The following is an 18,198-nucleotide window of genomic DNA, read 5'->3' as shown; positions in this document are numbered from 1 at the left end:
AAGTGCTGTTAACAGTAAGTGGATGGAAGCACATGTGAAACTGTTCACTTAAGTGGCAGCTAGAACCAGGTGTGACCAAGGTGATAGGAGACTGGGCATAACAGCCAATAAAAGGGAAATCCTCCCTGAAATTAAGAACGAAATCTAAATTGTATATTACTGCAATGGCACACCACTCAGCAGTAAAATGAAAGAACTGGACCTCTGTGCACCATTATGGATAAATCTTTTTTAAAATTTGAAGGAAACAAACAAAACCCCAAGTTGCAGAAGGATAATTACAGTTTGATTACCACTTATATAAAATTTAGTAACCTGCAAAAGAATACTATTTAGGGATACATTCCTAGGTAGTAAGGCACATGCACAGGCATGATAAACAAAACCTCATATGTGAGGAAAGAGAGTTTGCATCCAGGGATGGGTACCCAGGAGATTTTAATAGTGTTTGTAATAGTTTATTGCTCAAGCAGGGTGAAGGGTACATGGATACTAACAGTATTCTTCTCCATGATTAAATATTTCCTAAAAAAAAAAAAAAGAAAGAAAGAAACAAATGGAATCTATAGATCAAAATAAATGACTATGTCAGGAAAACATAATACAGAAAATTCAACACTGAGACACATCCTGGTCAAGTCACTAAATTTCAAAAATAAAGCGCCCAATCAAGAAAACTCCAGAGATGAAATAAATGTACTTTACTTTGTAGCCATGTTACCTAATCACAAAGATCATGATCTGGTTAAAGTAAATAATTTAGCAATGATATTGTATAGGGCAAAATTCATCTACTGGAGAAGCTGCAAACTGATTTGTTTAATTTCACTTGCTCAGTTCTTTTCTTAATTTGAGTTAGTTGCCACCATATGAAAATTGGAAAAAAATTAAAATAACATTAGATTGTTATATGACATTTGCATCTGTAGTATCAGACTTTGGAAAATCAAAAATCAGAACTAAACAATCTGGTGTTATTGCTTTATTTCTAAAAGGAAGATTTTTAATATTATTTCTAACTTTATTATTTTCATATTATTTCTAAGCATGCTAATTTTCTAGTTATTAACCCTCCTTTTGATATGTCTAGGACTATTTTATCTGAGTCATAATTTCTTAAAAAAAAAAAGTAAAGTTAAAAAAAAAAAACCCTTCTTGAAAAATCTACTCATAAAGAAATCCAGATAATTAAGCCATGTATCAGGAAAAGGATTGGTGGTAAGCAATGTATCCAATTCAAAATAAAGTGAATAAGAGATAAGTCATGCAAATACCATTAATAAACAGACTAAGTGTTACAAACTTTGAGAAAGTTACTGAAACAAATTAGGAAAGGTAGAGGAAAGTTATACCAACTATAAGAGTGCTAATGTTCTCTTCTTTCATGGCAAGGGTTGATACTGCCTAAATCTGAAACATCAAGATTTTTAAAAATTTATAATTAACATACAATATTATATTAGTTTCAGGTGTACAACACAGTGATGCATGAAATGATCACCAAAATAAGTGCAGTTACCATACAAAGTTACAGTATTATTGACTATATTCCTTATGTGTATGTTACATCCTGTAACTTAACATATTTTACAGCTGTAAGTTTGTACCTCTTAATTCCCTTTACCTGTTTTGTCCAACCCCCTACCCCCTCCCCTCTGGTAAAAACCAGTCTGCTCTCTGTATCTATGAGTCTCTGAAACATCAAGATTTATAAAAATAAGCTCCAAATTGTGATGTTCTTCATAATCTCTTAACTGTAGAGGACTCATTTAGGAAATTGATCAATAATTCTTTGAATTGCACTTTGGATTCTTTTTCTTTTGTTATATTCAAGCTAAACTGTGTTTAATACTTTTTACTTAAAACTGCATTTAGGTTATGAGTACGTGAGGAATCACAATAGTATTATACTTATAGCAGTTGCACATTTTCCATTGTAAAACTTAAAAAAATAAAAGCTTGTTACAATACAGTCCAATTTTTATAAAACGCATATCTATTCTGTGTTCCCATCTTCGTTCTTTTTTCTGCCTGTATATCTGCAAAGAAATGTATCTAAAATAGAGGTCAATCAATGTTAGTGATGGTAACTTTATTTTTTAAATTCTTTGCACCTTTTTGTATTGTAATTCTTTACAATAAGCAGGTATTATTTTTGCAAAAATGAGAAAGATTTTTTTCTTTACCAAAGCACAACTTTATAAAAGTATCTACTGTTAAGGAATTCCTACTGAAAATTAAGCAGTATGGTTCAGATATATAGCTTTCTGTTTATTTAACTTCATGTGGGTCTACTGGGCTGCACCCTGCAGGCCTGCAAGCCTTGTTGGATGCCCAGCCTGGAGACCGAAGAAAGAGCCCAGAGACAGCTACAGAGACACTACTGATTTATCGGATCTTACACGTCTGAAGCAAAAGGTCCTGGAGCAACACCCCACTGTGTATGGCTGACGGCAGACAGGACATGGCAGCCATCTTCGCTACTTGGGAGAGAAGGAGGCTACCATTTATAGGGGGAATTGACGTCAGGTTGGCTCAACAGTTACCAGAAAAACCAGCAGCTGAGGCAGGGGGCAATCAAGTAGGCGGTTACTGATTAAGCCCTATAATTAAGAGGATTGGGTAGTTATGTGAGTGAAGCAGGGACTGGTCAGCAGGGAATATACAGACAGCAAGGGAACAGCCATCTTGAATGGCCTGATCATACAGGTGCTAAAGCTTTCACCTAGGGTAATGGATAATAATAAGGTCCCCAACACCAGAAAGCCTCTGAGGTGGTGGTGGTGTGGAGAGGGGCTTCAAAATTCCCCCTTCCTCAGAACTCTAACAGATAATACAATGACTAATGAATACTGCATGCATACAATACAAACACAATTCTAAGTACCCTATTTATATTAATTCATTGAACCTTAATGACAAGCCTATAAGGTAGCTAAATAATTTTCCACATTTTACAGATGAAGTACAGTGAACTTACACACCTATCAGAGAAGCTGGATTTAAACCCACGTGTCTTCTGTTCTTAATCACTATACCAGTGGTTCTCACATTTTGCTGCACATGGGAATGACCCAGGGATCTTTAGAAAACACCAATGTCTGGCTTCCACATGCAAATATGCTGTCTAATTAATACAGGGTATGACCTGGGCAACAGATGTTAAAAAGTTCTGGGGGTTGACTCTAATGTGAGGTAGAGCGTGGGGACCACTGAGCTACACCTTTCTGCTTCCTGGTCGTCCTTGGCTAGTGGTTATCAAGCCCGGATGAACACCAAAATCCCCTGATAAGGTTGCGAACTTCAAGGCCCCCACCCAACCCCAGCCCAAGGGGCCTGGGCTTAGGTATTTTTTTCAATGCTTCTCAGGTGATTCCAGTCTCAAGTAGACGAAGCTTGAGAAGCACTGCAGAGGGAGACACCAGCTGCCTTCCACTTTAACAATCAGTGCCCAAACTAGTGAGGGATTTTAATTAATTCGAGGAGTACCTTTCAAATGGGGTGGGCGCACACACACACACACAAAGAAACAAAGAAAAAGGAACCACTGTCAAACGTCAGAGAGCGTGGTTTTTAATTCACCTACAGTCTCACAGGTTCAGAATTATTCTGGAAATAATAGGACTTGTCTCTGAGGTTGAACTTAGTGTTTTCTCTGGTGAAAATGTGACCTATGAGTTTCCTTAGCTACAGATTTCGTTTTTCCCCTTTAGGTAAAGGTGTTTCTCCTGGCGACAGGTGAAACAAGAGCCTATCGATAACTATCTACTTGAGGCCTCAGATTAGTGAAGGAAAATATTTTTACAGAATATGCTAAAAGTTTACTCAGTTGAAAATAAAAATAATAAAAGAAGACTAAGGCTCAAAACTTTAGAGCTAAAAACAGAGGAATAAAATCCACAAAACAGGGGACTTCCCTGGTGGTGCACTGGTTAAGAATCTGCCTGCCAATGCAGGGGACACAGTTCAATCCCTGGTCCAGGGAGATCCCACATGCCGTGGAGCAACTAAGCCCGTGCACCACAACTACTGAGCCTGCGCTCTAGAGCCCACAAGCCACAACTACCGAGCCTGCATGCCACAACTAACGAAGCCCACGTGCCTAGAGCCCGTGGCTCCGCAACAAGAGAAGCCACCGCAATGAGAAGCCCACGCACCGCAAGGAAGAGTAGCCCCTGCTCGCCGCAACTAGAGAAAGCCCACGCAGTCAAAAATAAATAAAATTTATATTAAAAAAACCCCCCACAAAACATTAGTCACAGTCCTTGAGAAATAAACTGAATAACTTCCAACTGAATGAAGAGGAAATCTGAGGTTGAAAGCAGAAGCACTTCTTAAAGGGAGTATCAAAAGTGAAAATATACATATGCCAGATCTGGGTTGGGAACCTAAGACCAGAGATTCTCATGTATAATATAATAATGACTAATATGTATTGAGTGCTCACAATGTACCAGGTACAATTCTAAGCCTTGGATTTGAAAACCTGAAGTCAAAGATTCTAATGTAATAGAATCTTTGGCTCCTAGGGTACCCAGCATGAGACAGCCATTAACTAATCAGCTTGTGGGCAGTTCTCAACCATTTCTTCCCCTGGCACACAGGCACACATAAGTCTTATGCTTAGTACTCAGGTACTAAACACAAAGCCAAAAAATATCCTATCAGTCTGGCTCTAGATAGGCTCTAAATTCATTTAGGAGCTAAGCTTGCCAGGTTCAAGATCAAAATCTCCAATAACCACATAAAAACCCTAATTTTGCAGATGAAAAAGAGATCCTTATGCTTTAGCAACCAAACATGTAGGTGGCAGAACTGATATCTTATGAAAATTAGTTCTGTATTTTATAACACAGTCTACAAGGCAATTAGTTTTAAAATTCTTGAAAGATTATCAATCACTCTTCTAGATCTTAAATTATTTAATCTGTCAATTACCCCTGGTTATTCCTCAGTTCTGACTCTCTAATATAACCAGGTCAGCTGTGGATGTTTGCCACCAAGAGCCAATGCACGAGTACTCCCACATCTGCAGAGATATTCTTCAGGTCTGAATTAGCTCAAAGACTCAAGCAGTAAGCAAACGAGGTATCAACGGAAACTTCAGGGTTCAGAAAAGAACTTCCCAAATGATTTGATGGGCAAGTCATTCGCAATTATTTATAATGAAAGAAATTTAGCATGGCTCTTACAGAACTTGTGGTTTGAAGCAGAACTGAATGCTAGTGGGCCTGTGAGAATAGGTTAGAAGCAAAGCACACACCTAGATAATTCAGTCAGTTACTGTAGCTCATCTGAATGTGGATGAGTAATCTTCCCAACGTAACCAGTTCTAAGCTGAAATATTTATGTTGGGAAGATATTTCAGCTTAGGACTGGATGACAACAACTGGACAAGTTTAACTGCTCCTTGAAGTCACACCAGAGATCTGACAACAAAACTCCTCAGCAGTCAAGGAGACCTCTCCTCTATACACAGTTAGCAGTGTATCTCCTCTATCAAGTTATGTAGATATAAATTAATAAGGAGGGGAACTTAAGGCCCTTAAAATGTAACAATTACATAACAACGAAATGCAGTTTGTGAGCTTATGCTGGAAAAAAAGGCTGTTGAAAAACATCAACAAAACTAGAATGGATTGTAAACTAGATAAAAGTGAATCAGTGTGACTACCCAAAGCAATCTACAGTTTCAGGGCAATCCCTATCAAACTACCAATGACATTTTTCACAGAACTAGAAAAAAAAATTGCACAATTTGTATGGAAACACAAAAGACCCCGAATAGCCAAAGCAATCTTGAGAAAGAAAAATGGAGCTGGAGGAATCAGACTCCTGGACTTCAGACTATACTACAAAGCTACAGTAATCAAGACAATATGGTACTGGCACAAAAACAGAAATAGAGATCAATGGAACAGGATAGAAAGCCCAGAGATAAACCCATGCACATATGGTCACCTTATCTTTGATAAAGGAGGCAAGGATATACAGTGGAGAAAAGACAGCCTCTTCAATAAGTGGTGCTGGGAAAACTGGACAGCTACATGTAAAAGAATGAAATTAGAACACTCCCTAACACCATACACAAAAATAAACTCAAAATGGATTAAAGACCTACATGTAAGGCCAGACACTATAAAATTCTTAGAGGAAAACATAGGAAGAACACTCTATGACATAAATCACAGCAAGATCCTTTTTGACCCACCTCTTAGAGAAATGGAAATAAAAACAAAAATAAACAAATGGGACCTAATGAAACTTAAAAACTTTTGCACAGCAAAGGAAACCGTAAACAAGACTGAAAGACAACCCTCAGAATGGGAGAAAATATTTGCAAATGAAGCAACTGACAAAGAACTAATCTCCAAAATTTACAAGCAGCTCATGCAGCTCAATATCAAAAAAACAAACAACCCAATCCAAAAATGGGCAGAAGACCTAAACAGACATTTCTCCAAAGAAGATATACAGATTGCCAACAAACACATGAAAAGATGCTCAACATCACTAATCATTAGAGAAGTGCAAATCAAAACTACACTGAGGTATCACCTCACACCAGTCAGAATGGCCATCATCAAAAAATCTACAAACCATAAATGCTGGCGAGGGTGTGGAGAAAAGGGAACCCTCTTGCACTGTTGGTGGGAATGTAAATTGACACAGCCACTATGGAGAACAGTATGGAGGTGCCTTAAAAAACTAAAAATAGAACTACCACATGACCCAGCAATCCCACTACTGGGCATATACTCTGAGAAAACCATAATTCAAAAAGAGTCATGTACCACAATGTTCATTGCAGCTCTATTTACAATAGCCAGGACATGGAAGCAACCTAAGTGTCCATCATCGGATGAATGGATAAAGAAGATGTGGCACATATATACAATGGACTATTACTCAGCCATAGAAAGAAACAAAATGGAGCTATTTGTAGTGAGGTGGATGGACCTAGAGACTGTCATACAGAGTGAAGTAAGTCAGAAAGAGAAAAACAAATACCGTATGCTAACACATATATATAGAATCTAAAAAAAAAAAAAAGGTTCTGATGAACCTAGGGGCAGGACAGGAATAAAGACATAGACGTAGAGAATGGACTTGAGGACGGGGGGAGCAGGGGGGAGAGGGTAAGCTAGGAAGAAGTGAGAGAGTAGCACTGACATATATATACTACCAAATGTAAAAACAGATAGCTAGTGGGAAGCAACTGCATAGCACAGGGAGATCAGCTGGGTGCTCTGCGACCACCTAGAGGGGTGGGATAAGGAGGGTGGGAGGGAGACGCAAGACGGAGGGGATATGGGGATATACGTATGCATATAGCTGACTCACTTTGTTATACAGCAGCAACTAACACAACACTATAAAGCAATTATACTCCAATAAAGATGTTAAAAAGAAAAAGACAAGCAAAAAGTGTATCAGTGTGATATGAATGTAGTAGCTGTATTGTGGTTATATAACGTAAGCCTTGTTCTTAGGAAGTAAACAATTAGGCATTAGGAGGTTACGGAGCATGATTTATGAAACCCATCTTCAAGTGATACAGGAAAACAGATTATACAGATATAGAGAGAAAGATGAAGCAAATGTGGTAAAATGTTAATTGGTGAATCTGGATAAGGGTATATGGAGTTCCTCTGTACTACTCTCATGACTCTTCTCTAAGTTTGAAAATACTTCAAAATTAAAAGGAATTAAAATCAACCAGCTGAATTTATTCTAAACTTAACATCAAAACCTAAATGAAAAGGAAGTGAGAAAGGGAAACAAATCTACACTCTGTCATTATGTTTCTGAGCCAGAGATAGTGCTGAACATTTTACAAAAGTCATTCTACAGAATCCAAAGAATTTCGATTTTGAGTCAGACAGTTGGGTTGGTTAATCACTGAACTCCACAATTTTGTAGCTCTGTGACTTTAGATTCTTTTAATCTTCTTGAGTCTCAGGGTCCTCCTCTATAAAATGGAGATAATGCTACCAAGAGCACAAGATGATTGAGATGATTAAGTGAGATGATAATATCAAGTACTGCACACCTTATCTGCATAGCACTGTGCTAAGGGTTGGGAGAGAAATCTCTATGGGACTCTTAAGTTTCTGCGTGTCTTGTAAGCAAAGCCCAAACTGCTCTTTGTTCTGGACTATGTTTCCAAGGAGGTTTATATAACAAACAGCTTTGTGAGACAGAAATAGTGTCCCACATCAGAACAAAGGGGAACATGCCTGCTGCCATTATAAAGGTCTCAGGGTCCTCTCCTATGTAACACACACACTGCCTGTGCAGGTATCATCTGACCCTCTTCACCGTGCCCTGTGGGAAGAAGAGGAGCTTGGGGAACCCACACAAGAAAACGTTGATACTCTGGCTACTACTTTTTCTGGGAATAATAAAATAATAAAAGCCTTTTATTTCGCCCAGGGCTCTCATATTTTCTGCCACCATCCATGAACTATGGTTGACTAACTTGTAGGATAAAATCACAAACCCCTCACAATTCTTAACACTAAGCACTTTCTGTTAATATTACCTCATTAAACCTGATCAATAGCCCTGTAAAGTTCAGCATAACGCTGCATGGTACAAGTAAGGTATTCCACAAATAGTTACAATTTTTTTTTAATCAGTCATCAATTTTATACATATCACTGTATACATGTCAATCCCAATCGTCCAATAGTTACTATTATCTTCTTCATTATCATCATCATCATTAATCCTTGCAATAATCCTGTAAATGAGAAATCAATACCATCATCTGATAGCTGATGGGTTAATTAAAAGCTGCCAAGAGTAAGTCAGTCACATTCGTGAAGGGGCTGGAATTTGAATTCTTTCCACCATGTCATCTCACAGCTTTAAAATTATGAACTCATTTGGTGAAGCTGCAAGCTTTATATTATATCCCAACAGCTATGTTTCAGGCACTTCGCTGATCTGGGGAAATAACAGTGAATAAAATATGCTCTCTGTCTTCGTGAAGCTTATAGAGGAAATATACACCAAAACAAGTAACACAAGACCAAATAATCGTTAACTCTTATAAGTGTTATGGCAGAAGCAAACAAGGGACTGAGATAGAGGATAACTGGAGGACACAGTTTCCAAACTATAGGTTGTCAGTTGGGAAGAAATTCAGTGAGTCCCAACCAGCATTTTTTGGAAAAATGAAGCAGCACAGAATAGAAAAGAATGCACACACATTATAAAGTACTGTTCTGTGAAACTTCCATCTGGCATAGGAAGTCATGGTATAAAATCATTTCCTTTAGGCACAGGGAATAATCTATGCAATGGGAATGTAATGGCAATGGAAAGAACTTGCTATGTTGGAAAACCAGAAAATTAGTGTGGCTACCATCCTACAGAAAGAAGGGATAGAGTGGCATGAATTGAAGTTGGAAAGAAAGATGTTAAGGTTCTGGCAGTGAGTTTGTGTAGTTTTAAACAGATAAGTGATATGATCTGATTTACATTCTAGAAGTCACTTTTGTTGCTATAAGGAGAACGGATTGGAGAGAGGGCAAGAAAGGAAACAGAAAGACCCATCAGAATGCTGGTGTTAGCAGCTGATGTAGGTGATAATGGTAGCTTGGCTTGGGGTGTGGGAATGAAGAGACAGCAGAGATGGAAAAGAGTGGATGAATTCAAGGTGCTACTCTGAAGACAGAATCAGCAGAACTCGCTGAAGTGAGCATCAGAGGCATACTCTAAACAGTCAGTCACACCCAAATATTGTGGTCCCATGCACACGCCATGCTCTACCACGTCAGTGTCTATGCACATGCTCTTCTTGAAATACCCTATCCCCACCAAGCCCTCACTCTACTCACTCAGTACACTTCTACACAGCCTCTCCTCAGGACTGAGCCCCAACATAGCCTTCTCTGACACTAAGAAGCTGTCTTCTCCATATTCCCTTAGCACTTCACAAACGCTTCTAACATAGTGGTTACAGACTGCACTGCAATTACCTGTTTATACAGCTGTTTCTCAAGTTACTCTGGAGCCATGCCAGGGCAGAAACCATATTCCATTCACTTTCAACCTGGGGACTGATAGTGCTTAGAAAACTTTAGACTCAAAGAACCAGAGAAATGGCAACATAAAAAAATCCCAGCTTTGTCACTGGTTTTGAAGATGGAAAAATGAGGCCGTGAGCCAGTGTAGGAGTGGCCAAGATGACTGAGTAGGAAGACACTGACCTCACCTCCTCCCAGGGGCACACCAAAATTACAACTATTTACAGAGCAACTAGTGATGACAAAGACCCAAAGACTAGCAGAAAATGTCTTCTTACAATTAAAGACATAAAGAAGGAACCACAACTAGATGGGTAGGAGGGGTGGAGAACAGTATAGGCAAGACCCATACCCCGAGATGGGCAACCCACAAAAGGGAGGAAAATTACAACAGCAGAGGTTCTCCCAAAGGAGCCAGGGGTCTGAGCCCCACATCAGGCTCCCCAGCCTGGAGGTCCTACACAAGGAAGACAAGTTCTCAGAACATTTGGCTTTGAAGGGTAGTGGGGCTTACTTTCAGGAGAGCCAGAGGGCTATAGCAAACAGACTCCGCTCTTAAAGGGCACACACAAAATCTCATACACTCTGAGACCTGGCAGAAGCAGTAATTTGAAAGGAGCAAAAATAAATAAATGAGCTGATGTCAAACTAAAAAACTTTTGCACAGCAAAGGAAACTACCAACAAAATGAAAAAGCCCACCTACTGAACGAGAGAAGATACTTGCAAATGATACATCTGACAAGGGGTTAACATCCAAAATATACAAAGAACTAATCAAACTCAACATCAAAAAAAAAAACCCAAACAAACCCCCAAGCCCCAAAAAACAAAAAAACCCAACAACCCAATTAAAAAATGGGTAGAGGACCTGAACAGACATTTTCCCAAGATATACAGATGGCCAACTGGCACATGAAAAGATGCTCAACATCACTAATCATCAGGCACATGCAGATCAAAACAACGAGATATCAATTCACACCTGTCAGAATGGCTATTATCAAAAGACAACAAATAAAAAGTGTTGGTGAGGATGTGGATAAAAGGGAACACTTGTGCACTAATGTTGGGAATGTAAATTGGTGAAGCCACTATGTAAAATAGTTTGGAGATTTCTCAAAAAGTTAAAAATAGAACTACCATACAATCTATGAATTCCACTTCTAGGTATATATCCAAAGAAAATAAAAACACTAATTCAGAAAGATATATGCACCCCTGTGTTCATTATAGCATTATTTACTATAGTCAAGGTATGGAAGCAATGTCAGTGCCCATCAATAGATGCATGGATAAAGAAGATGTGGTGTAGGTATACCATGGACTAATATTCAGCTATAAAAAAAAAAAAAAGGAGTCTTACCATCAGTGACAACATGGATGGATCTAGAGGATATTATGCTATGTAACATAAGTCACACAGAGAAAGGGAAATACAAATGAACAACCATAACCAAACAGGAAGAGAGTTACAGCTACAAAGAACAATTGGTTGCTGGTGGGGAAGTGCTGGAGGGAGGAGAGAAATAGGTGAAGGAGATTAAAAAAAAACTGTAGATTCATTAATCAAAATTTGCTGAATGAATGTACCCTTTCGTGTAATACATTCCTTCACTCCTAAACTAGGTAAGGACCCTCATTCACAGAGGTATGTATTACACAATTTTTATTTTATTTATTTTTATCCTTGTTTCAGATCATCTCTTTTTTTAATTAATTAATTAAGTTTGGGGGCTGAGTTGGGTCTTCGTTGCTGTGCACGGGCTTTCTCTAGTTGCGGTGAGCGGGGGCTACTCTTTGTTGCTGTGCGCAGGCTTCTCATTGCGGTGGCTTCTCTTGTTGTGGAGCACGGGCTCTAGGTGTGTGGGCTTCAGTAGTTGTGGCATGCGGGCTCAGCAGTTGTGGCTCGCAGGCTCTAGAGTGCAAGCTCAGCAGTTGTGGTGCACAGGTCTAGTTGCTCTGTGGCATGTGGGATCTTCCCGGACCAGGGATCGAACCTGTGTCCCCTGCATTGGCAGGTGGATTCCTAACCACTGTACCACCACGGAAGTCCCAGATCATCTCTTGATGACCTTTTGTTTGGGGAAATATACATTTACTTGGTTTATGTTGTCAGACAACTCTATTACATTCTGTTTAATGATCAGATCGTGCTCCTTGCCTTCACAAACTAAACAGCATAGTGTATAAGAAGGAGCCGATTTTGAAGTTAGATCTCTGTTCATAAACCAACTCTTCAATTTATTGACCAGGAGATGTGGGTAGCTTATTTAATCTCTCTAGATCTCAATTTGCTCAACTGTATCATAAGGTTAATACTTCTCTGTTTTAGGGTTGTCCCAGGGCTTAAATGTGAAAGTGAGGTAATTAGCACAAATATACTCAATACATATTAATTCCTGTTTCTCCAACTTGCTTTCTTTACAAGGAAGAATATAGCCTTTGCAAAACTAAACACAAATTGTTTCTGGTCATGGCACTATCTTGACCTAAGGGCTTTGAATAGAAACCACCTCACACACACAAAGCTTGTACACTGAGGTCTAAAACTACCTACGCTGGACATAGTTTACTGTCCACATTAACATGACTTTATTATTTCTTCGTCTTAGTTAGCATAATTTTACTCTTCTGGGAGACTCCTGCCCAAATAGCTAGACTGTTCACTACAGGAACTTCCTGAAAAATCCATCAATTCTGCAATATAAAGAAAGCATCAACAGTTTATGTCCTGAGAGTCCTTGCTCTTTCCATCAATCTTTTTTTCTTTTTGGCACCGTGCGGCATGTGGGATCTCAGTTCCCCGACCAGGGATCGAACCCGTGCCCCCTGCAGTGGAAGCGAGGAGTCCTAACCACTGGACCGCCAGGGAATTCCCCCATCAATCTTAAAACTGTTAAGATCAGTATCCAATCCTCCTCAAGCCATCTCCTCCACTTCCCTGTCCTCTCACCCTCTGCCACTGAAAGACCAGCCTTAAACCATACTTCAAATGCCTTCCCAGTGAGAGACACTACCAAAGCTCTGTTGTGTTAGCCCAGTAAGCCATGAACCCAGCTTTTTCTTATCAAATGGTCCATTGGTGATACTTGGGAAGCTGGCACTGGACAGGGCAGTACTGTTGCAGCAAAAGTAGAAATGAAGTTTTCCCTCTCCTGAGAACAAGGAAAATAAAGGGAACAGTGAACAGGCTAGAGAAGAAACATAACCTGGCCTGAAAGAGTTAATCATTCCTAGTTTTTTTTTTTTTTTTTTAACTGTTACTAATCTGTAGTGTCTGTAACTAGATTTGTACTTCACAAAGCTAACCCATTACTCTTTAACACTATGTGAATTACATCCTGGACTCCCTTGTAGCAAATCACCCTTGTAGCATTTGCATTTCAGAAAAGAGGTCACAGGCCGATAACCCACAGACAAACGGACCCAATTACGGGGCTGCCTGATGCCAGCTGTGACTATTTTGAAATAATGCAGGAAGAAGAAGAATGCAGGACCTTGACTACTTTGATCCTTATCTTACACCCCGGACTGCTGCGAGCCCCACATATAAAATCTTCTCCGATTCCCGAAGGAGAGGGGGACAAAGTTCTTGAGGCGCTAGCCTGCTGTGTTTTCCCTTCTGCCTGGCAGAAAAATAAAGCCATCTCTCTCTTCCTCCAAAATCTGTCTCCGTATTTCTGTTCGGTGTCGGCGCACAGGGAAGCCGATATTTCGGCAACAGTACATCTTCAAGCTTAGAGTCAAGACAGAGGGATTTCCAGAAATACTGTAAAAATGAACTAAATGAAATATATATTATATGCCAGACAAAGTATGTCCACTAATGTGTCCATTAAAAGGAAATGGGTTTGTCAAAACTACAACAGAAAGTTTTGTTGAAAAACTGCATAGTTGGCGGACGCGTTTTAAAAATTATTTCTGATGAAATCTAATGTTCCAGTGTTTTATTCCCATCCTCATTACAGAGCTGTTCAAATACTGAAACCGAGTCCCTCTGCCAAGTTTATGATTAACCTCTCTATCCAAAACGTTATTCCCTTTCTTGTCTAACACCTGTTCGCCTCAAGACTGAGGAGGAGTATCAAAGAAAAGGGGGAATTGAAACCAAGCAGGACCCTGCGGGGGCCCTCCCAGGTACAAAAGACTTTCTGTTTCCTTGTTTCTCATTTGTAGGAAAAAGGCTTAGCCCCCTAGACCTTCCCCGAGTTCCAAAGGGCAGATTCAAACAGTTACTCATCAGAAAAGTGAGGGCAGACAGAAACAAAGGAAATTCAGTAAAACAACAGAGCAGCGAAAAAGCGGAATCCTAATTCCCCCTCAGGGGATACACATAACAATATACTGTATCTTAGAGTTCTTCTACTGGAACTAAGGCCCCAACTCAGGTGGAGGATGGTAACTAGTAGCTAAGAACCCAGTCTGGTCAGAACCTAGGGAATGAGATGTTGATCTTTTCTGACCCAGGTGACTTCTACTAAAGCCTGTACTCTCAACCTCTGCCCCAATTCCATATTGAATTCACCTCTGCTCAAGCCCCTTCACGAATACGCACATAACCTTGAGCTTAAACCTTCCCCAATTTTGCCATCTGGGGAGATACTGCTTCGGGAAATATCCCCCCTCGCCCGTCCCCCTCCCCTTCTCCTTACTTGCTGCAAGTAATAAATCCTTCCTTCTCCAGGTCTTTGGTTTGGTTGTGTCTTTTGCCCCCATGCTCACCAAGAGGCAAACCCAGTTTTCCGGTAACAATATGCCTCAGAATCAAGAAAAACAGGGTCTCATGTTATCTTTGGAGTTACCAAAAATAATGCTAGGACAGGCAGCGAAAATGACTGGAAGAGAAATGACCAGTTTTTAAACTAGATCCTTTCAAATGAAAATTCAGATCCATCATCAACTTCACTAAGCGTATGGAGCACTAATTTCTAAAGGGTCTAATCATGCATGGCCCACTGACTTGCCACCCAGGTAAAGCACACTGAGCTGCCAGGCGGTAAGCCGTGAGGGAAGCAACATGTGCCTCTCAAGGTTTACTTTTCACCCTGAGAAACTGATCTGGGCCGCAAGCTCGACTCTCGACTGGGTTTGCCTCGGCGGCTCAAGCAGCTCCAAAAAGGGGGAAGGAGGCAGCAGAAACAAAAACAGGGTATCCGCGGAACCCGCCCTCCCGATGACTGGGGACTGGCCCGTAGCGGAGTTCGGGGGGCGGGGGCCCTCTTTATGCCAGTTCCCGGGCCCGTACCTGACAGGCGATAGACCTGCGGAAGCCACACGCCATGTCTGTCTCCACGAAGCCGGTCCCAGCTGGATGGTGTTGAGCTTCGCCCCGCCCTCCTCTGCACGCCCCGCCTCCGCGCGCCGGAAGCCCGCCCCGGAAGGTGCTGCCAGCCAATCAAGGAGCCGCGTGGCCCACAACTAACCTCTGCCCCGTTGCCGCGAGGGAGCGCGGGAAATCCCGGGTGCAGCTGGAATTTCGCAGGTGGTGAGGACCATGGCCACCTCTTCGGTGTCCAAGGTATGTGGGGGCGGGCGCCCACTGGGACTCCACAGCTGCCTCATTCCCTTGTGAAGAAGGGATGAAGCGGAGGTTACGTAGACCTCGTTGTACCGGCTCGAGGGGAGGGGATGGCGGGCCGAGCTGAGGCGTCTTGGCTCCACGTCCAGTGGAGGCCAGCTTTGCTTAGGGAGCGAAAACGCCGATCTGCCTTAGTGTTCTTTCTGCCTCGGAGGAATTTTAAGTTCTGGTTTGTGGAGGTCGGATGCCCCGAGGATGTGTCCCAGTCTCCCCTCCTTTTTCCTTCTCATGTATATTTATTGTGAGCCAAAGGCTCTGTTAGGTACCGAGATACAAGTGGTAAACAAAATAAACACAGATATTTCCATCATTACCGAAAATTCTATTAGACAGTGCTGTTACAGACCAAGTAAAGTAAGACCTTTAGTAATATTAGGAGTACGGCCGGAAGCCCCTGAAAGTTAAGCTATCTGATAAAGCTGAGAATGCAGATAAGTTGCAAAGACATTTGTCCCGGTGTTGACACAGTAAATTAATGAAGGAGGCTCTACCATGGATTTAGTTTTAAATTTTGATTAAAATTACATTAAAATAAAATGATGAGACTCAGTGCCTTACAAGACTACATATCCAGGAGGAACTACGAGCCATAGGATTTAAGCGGACTGAAGACTGACCGACTGTGATGTTAGGTGCAAATGCCAGAAGAGCTTAACTGCTAGTATTTTTTATGAGGGTTGGTACTGTTTTTGTTTTGTCCTGGTTATAAAGTTCCATAGGTTTTCAGTGGTCTGTCCCTTAATCCTTTTTGTTGCATAAGCCTTTCTTATTTTTGTGTATCTTGCAGAATTGTGAGAAGTTTGTTTTTTTGTTTTTGTTTTTTTCAGGAAAACATTTATGACAACAGAAATGCTTGTATTGAGATGATGATGGAGACCTTAAATAAATAAGAATCTTTAAGGATTATTTCATTGGTTCATGGAACTGTCAGCTTCCTTTTTTTTCCCCTGTCTAAACTTTCCTTGTCATATTTTTTGGCTCTTGGTTCTCCTCCTAATTTCTTCCATCTCCAACACCATCACTTGATCAGTAGTGAAAAGTGGATAACGATATTACTCCCGCTGCCATACATCGGGATCCATTCCCAGCACTCTTCATGTCTCACTCCTTCATAGCTCCTTTTCCTGCTCCTGAATTACAGGTGGCTATAGAAAGGAGGCAGTGATAAGCTTGTCATGGCACCAAATGATTTTTCTAAAAAAATTTGTGTGTTTTAAATAGTTCCATTAGTTGCAGATACAAGAATGTAAGGCACAATTCTTATTTTGGACACTGTAATCCAAATGACCTGTTTATATTTGTACAGCAGTCTTTAGGTCTATCCTGAGATGACTTTTTCTAGCTATATTTCTTTCATTCTTTCATTTTCCATAGAAATGGGAATCTAAGAAGCTGTCCATGATGTATGGCTTTAGAATTGGTAGAACAAATGTGGGGCCAGCAGCTTACGGCCTGTGTATCACTAGTCAAATAGTAACATGAGACTAAATGTAGCTAGGAAATTACCAGAAAAATTATTTGGCAAGCATTGGTCCATTATGTATACTGATTGCCTAATGTATGTGTTAACACTATCCTAAACATTGGGGAAACAATTATGAATTAAATGTGGTCTGTACTCTGAAGGTGCTTACAAGCTGCTTGGGGAGGGACTTCCCTGGCGGTCCAGTGGTTAAGACTCCATGCTTCCACTGCAGGGGGCACGGGTTTGATCCCTGGTCGGGCAACTAAGATCCCGCATGTGCCACACACACACAAAAAAGATGATTAAAAAAAAAAAAAAAAATATATATATATATATATATATATATATATATTAAAAAGACAACTACTTGGGGAGACAGCTCCATAAATAACTATCATACATAGTAAGAGTGACTTAAAACAAAGCGAAATAAAGATATTCAAGTACTGTGAGATATTAGGGGAAAGAATAATTCTGACTAGAGAATTAGAGAAGGTTTCCCAAAGCAGGTGAATTTGAGTTGAACTTTAATGGACAAATGAATAAGAATTTATCTGATGAAGAAAGGTATGTAAGGTGAGTCAGTAGCCAGAACTGTCTGTGTCCTGTCAAGGTTCTAGATACTTGGAATTTAATTTAATAATAAATACTTCTTTTGAGATGAGAGGGCATCAGTATTTTTAATCATCTTGATTTTCATTTAATGTATAGTACTAATGTTCTTTCTTCACTAGGTTTTATAAAAATGGAACCTTTCTGGGTTTAAATTTCATCAGCTTTTATTTTCTTTGTCTGTCTCTTAGATTAGGTCCCAAAGAGCAAAATCAAAGATGAGCTTCCCATGGGAAGGAGGAGAAAGAAGTGGTTAGTCCCCTTGTTGTTTGAGAATTTCCCTTCTGTAATTCAGGTTGAAGAAAGATGATTTCTTAGCACTTTAAAGAAATGCCTTAAAAAGAAAAAAATCTGCTTATCCATAAAATACTAGGTTAATCAGATATGTCTGCTTCTTGGCTGCTTTGACTTTATGCCTTTTTTCTCTCTTTCTTTTTTACAGGGTTGTTTTGTGTTTAAGCCAAACTTCAAGAAGAGAAAGATCTCTGTGCCAATAGGTAAGAT

General features: G+C 40.2%; 2 protein-coding genes across 10 annotated transcripts in view; one reads left to right on the top strand and one right to left on the bottom strand.

Moving 5' to 3' along the window:
* RARS2 (arginyl-tRNA synthetase 2, mitochondrial) overlaps positions 1–15,378 on the bottom strand; it is an 84,666-nt gene extending 69,288 nt beyond the window's left edge. The window contains exon 1 of one of the 2 annotated variants that reach the window (XM_007195931.2): positions 15,285–15,378. In XM_007195931.2, the coding sequence (XP_007195993.2) occupies positions 15,285–15,320 (36 nt within the window). In that variant the 5' untranslated portion in view covers positions 15,321–15,378. The remainder of the gene's footprint in view (positions 1–15,284) is intronic. The other variant, XM_057527547.1, reaches the window with a different exon arrangement.
* A 57-nt stretch (positions 15,379–15,435) lies between these two features.
* The window catches only part of ORC3 (origin recognition complex subunit 3), a 66,678-nt gene continuing 63,915 nt past the window's right edge, over positions 15,436–18,198 (top strand). For 7 of the 8 annotated variants that reach the window (XM_007195934.2, XM_007195937.2, XM_007195935.2 and 4 more), the window contains exons 1-2: positions 15,436–15,557; positions 18,137–18,191. In XM_007195934.2, coding sequence (XP_007195996.1) covers positions 15,534–15,557; positions 18,137–18,191 — 79 coding nt within the window. In that variant the 5' untranslated portion in view covers positions 15,436–15,533. The remainder of the gene's footprint in view (positions 15,558–18,136; positions 18,192–18,198) is intronic. The other variant, XM_057527498.1, reaches the window with a different exon arrangement.

This window comes from Balaenoptera acutorostrata, chromosome 14 (genome assembly GCF_949987535.1).
Source record: "Balaenoptera acutorostrata chromosome 14, mBalAcu1.1, whole genome shotgun sequence".
Lineage (NCBI taxonomy): Eukaryota > Metazoa > Chordata > Mammalia > Artiodactyla > Balaenopteridae > Balaenoptera > Balaenoptera acutorostrata.
The sequence above is the reverse complement of the archived record's forward strand: the minus strand, read 5'-3'. Positions and strand labels throughout refer to the sequence as shown.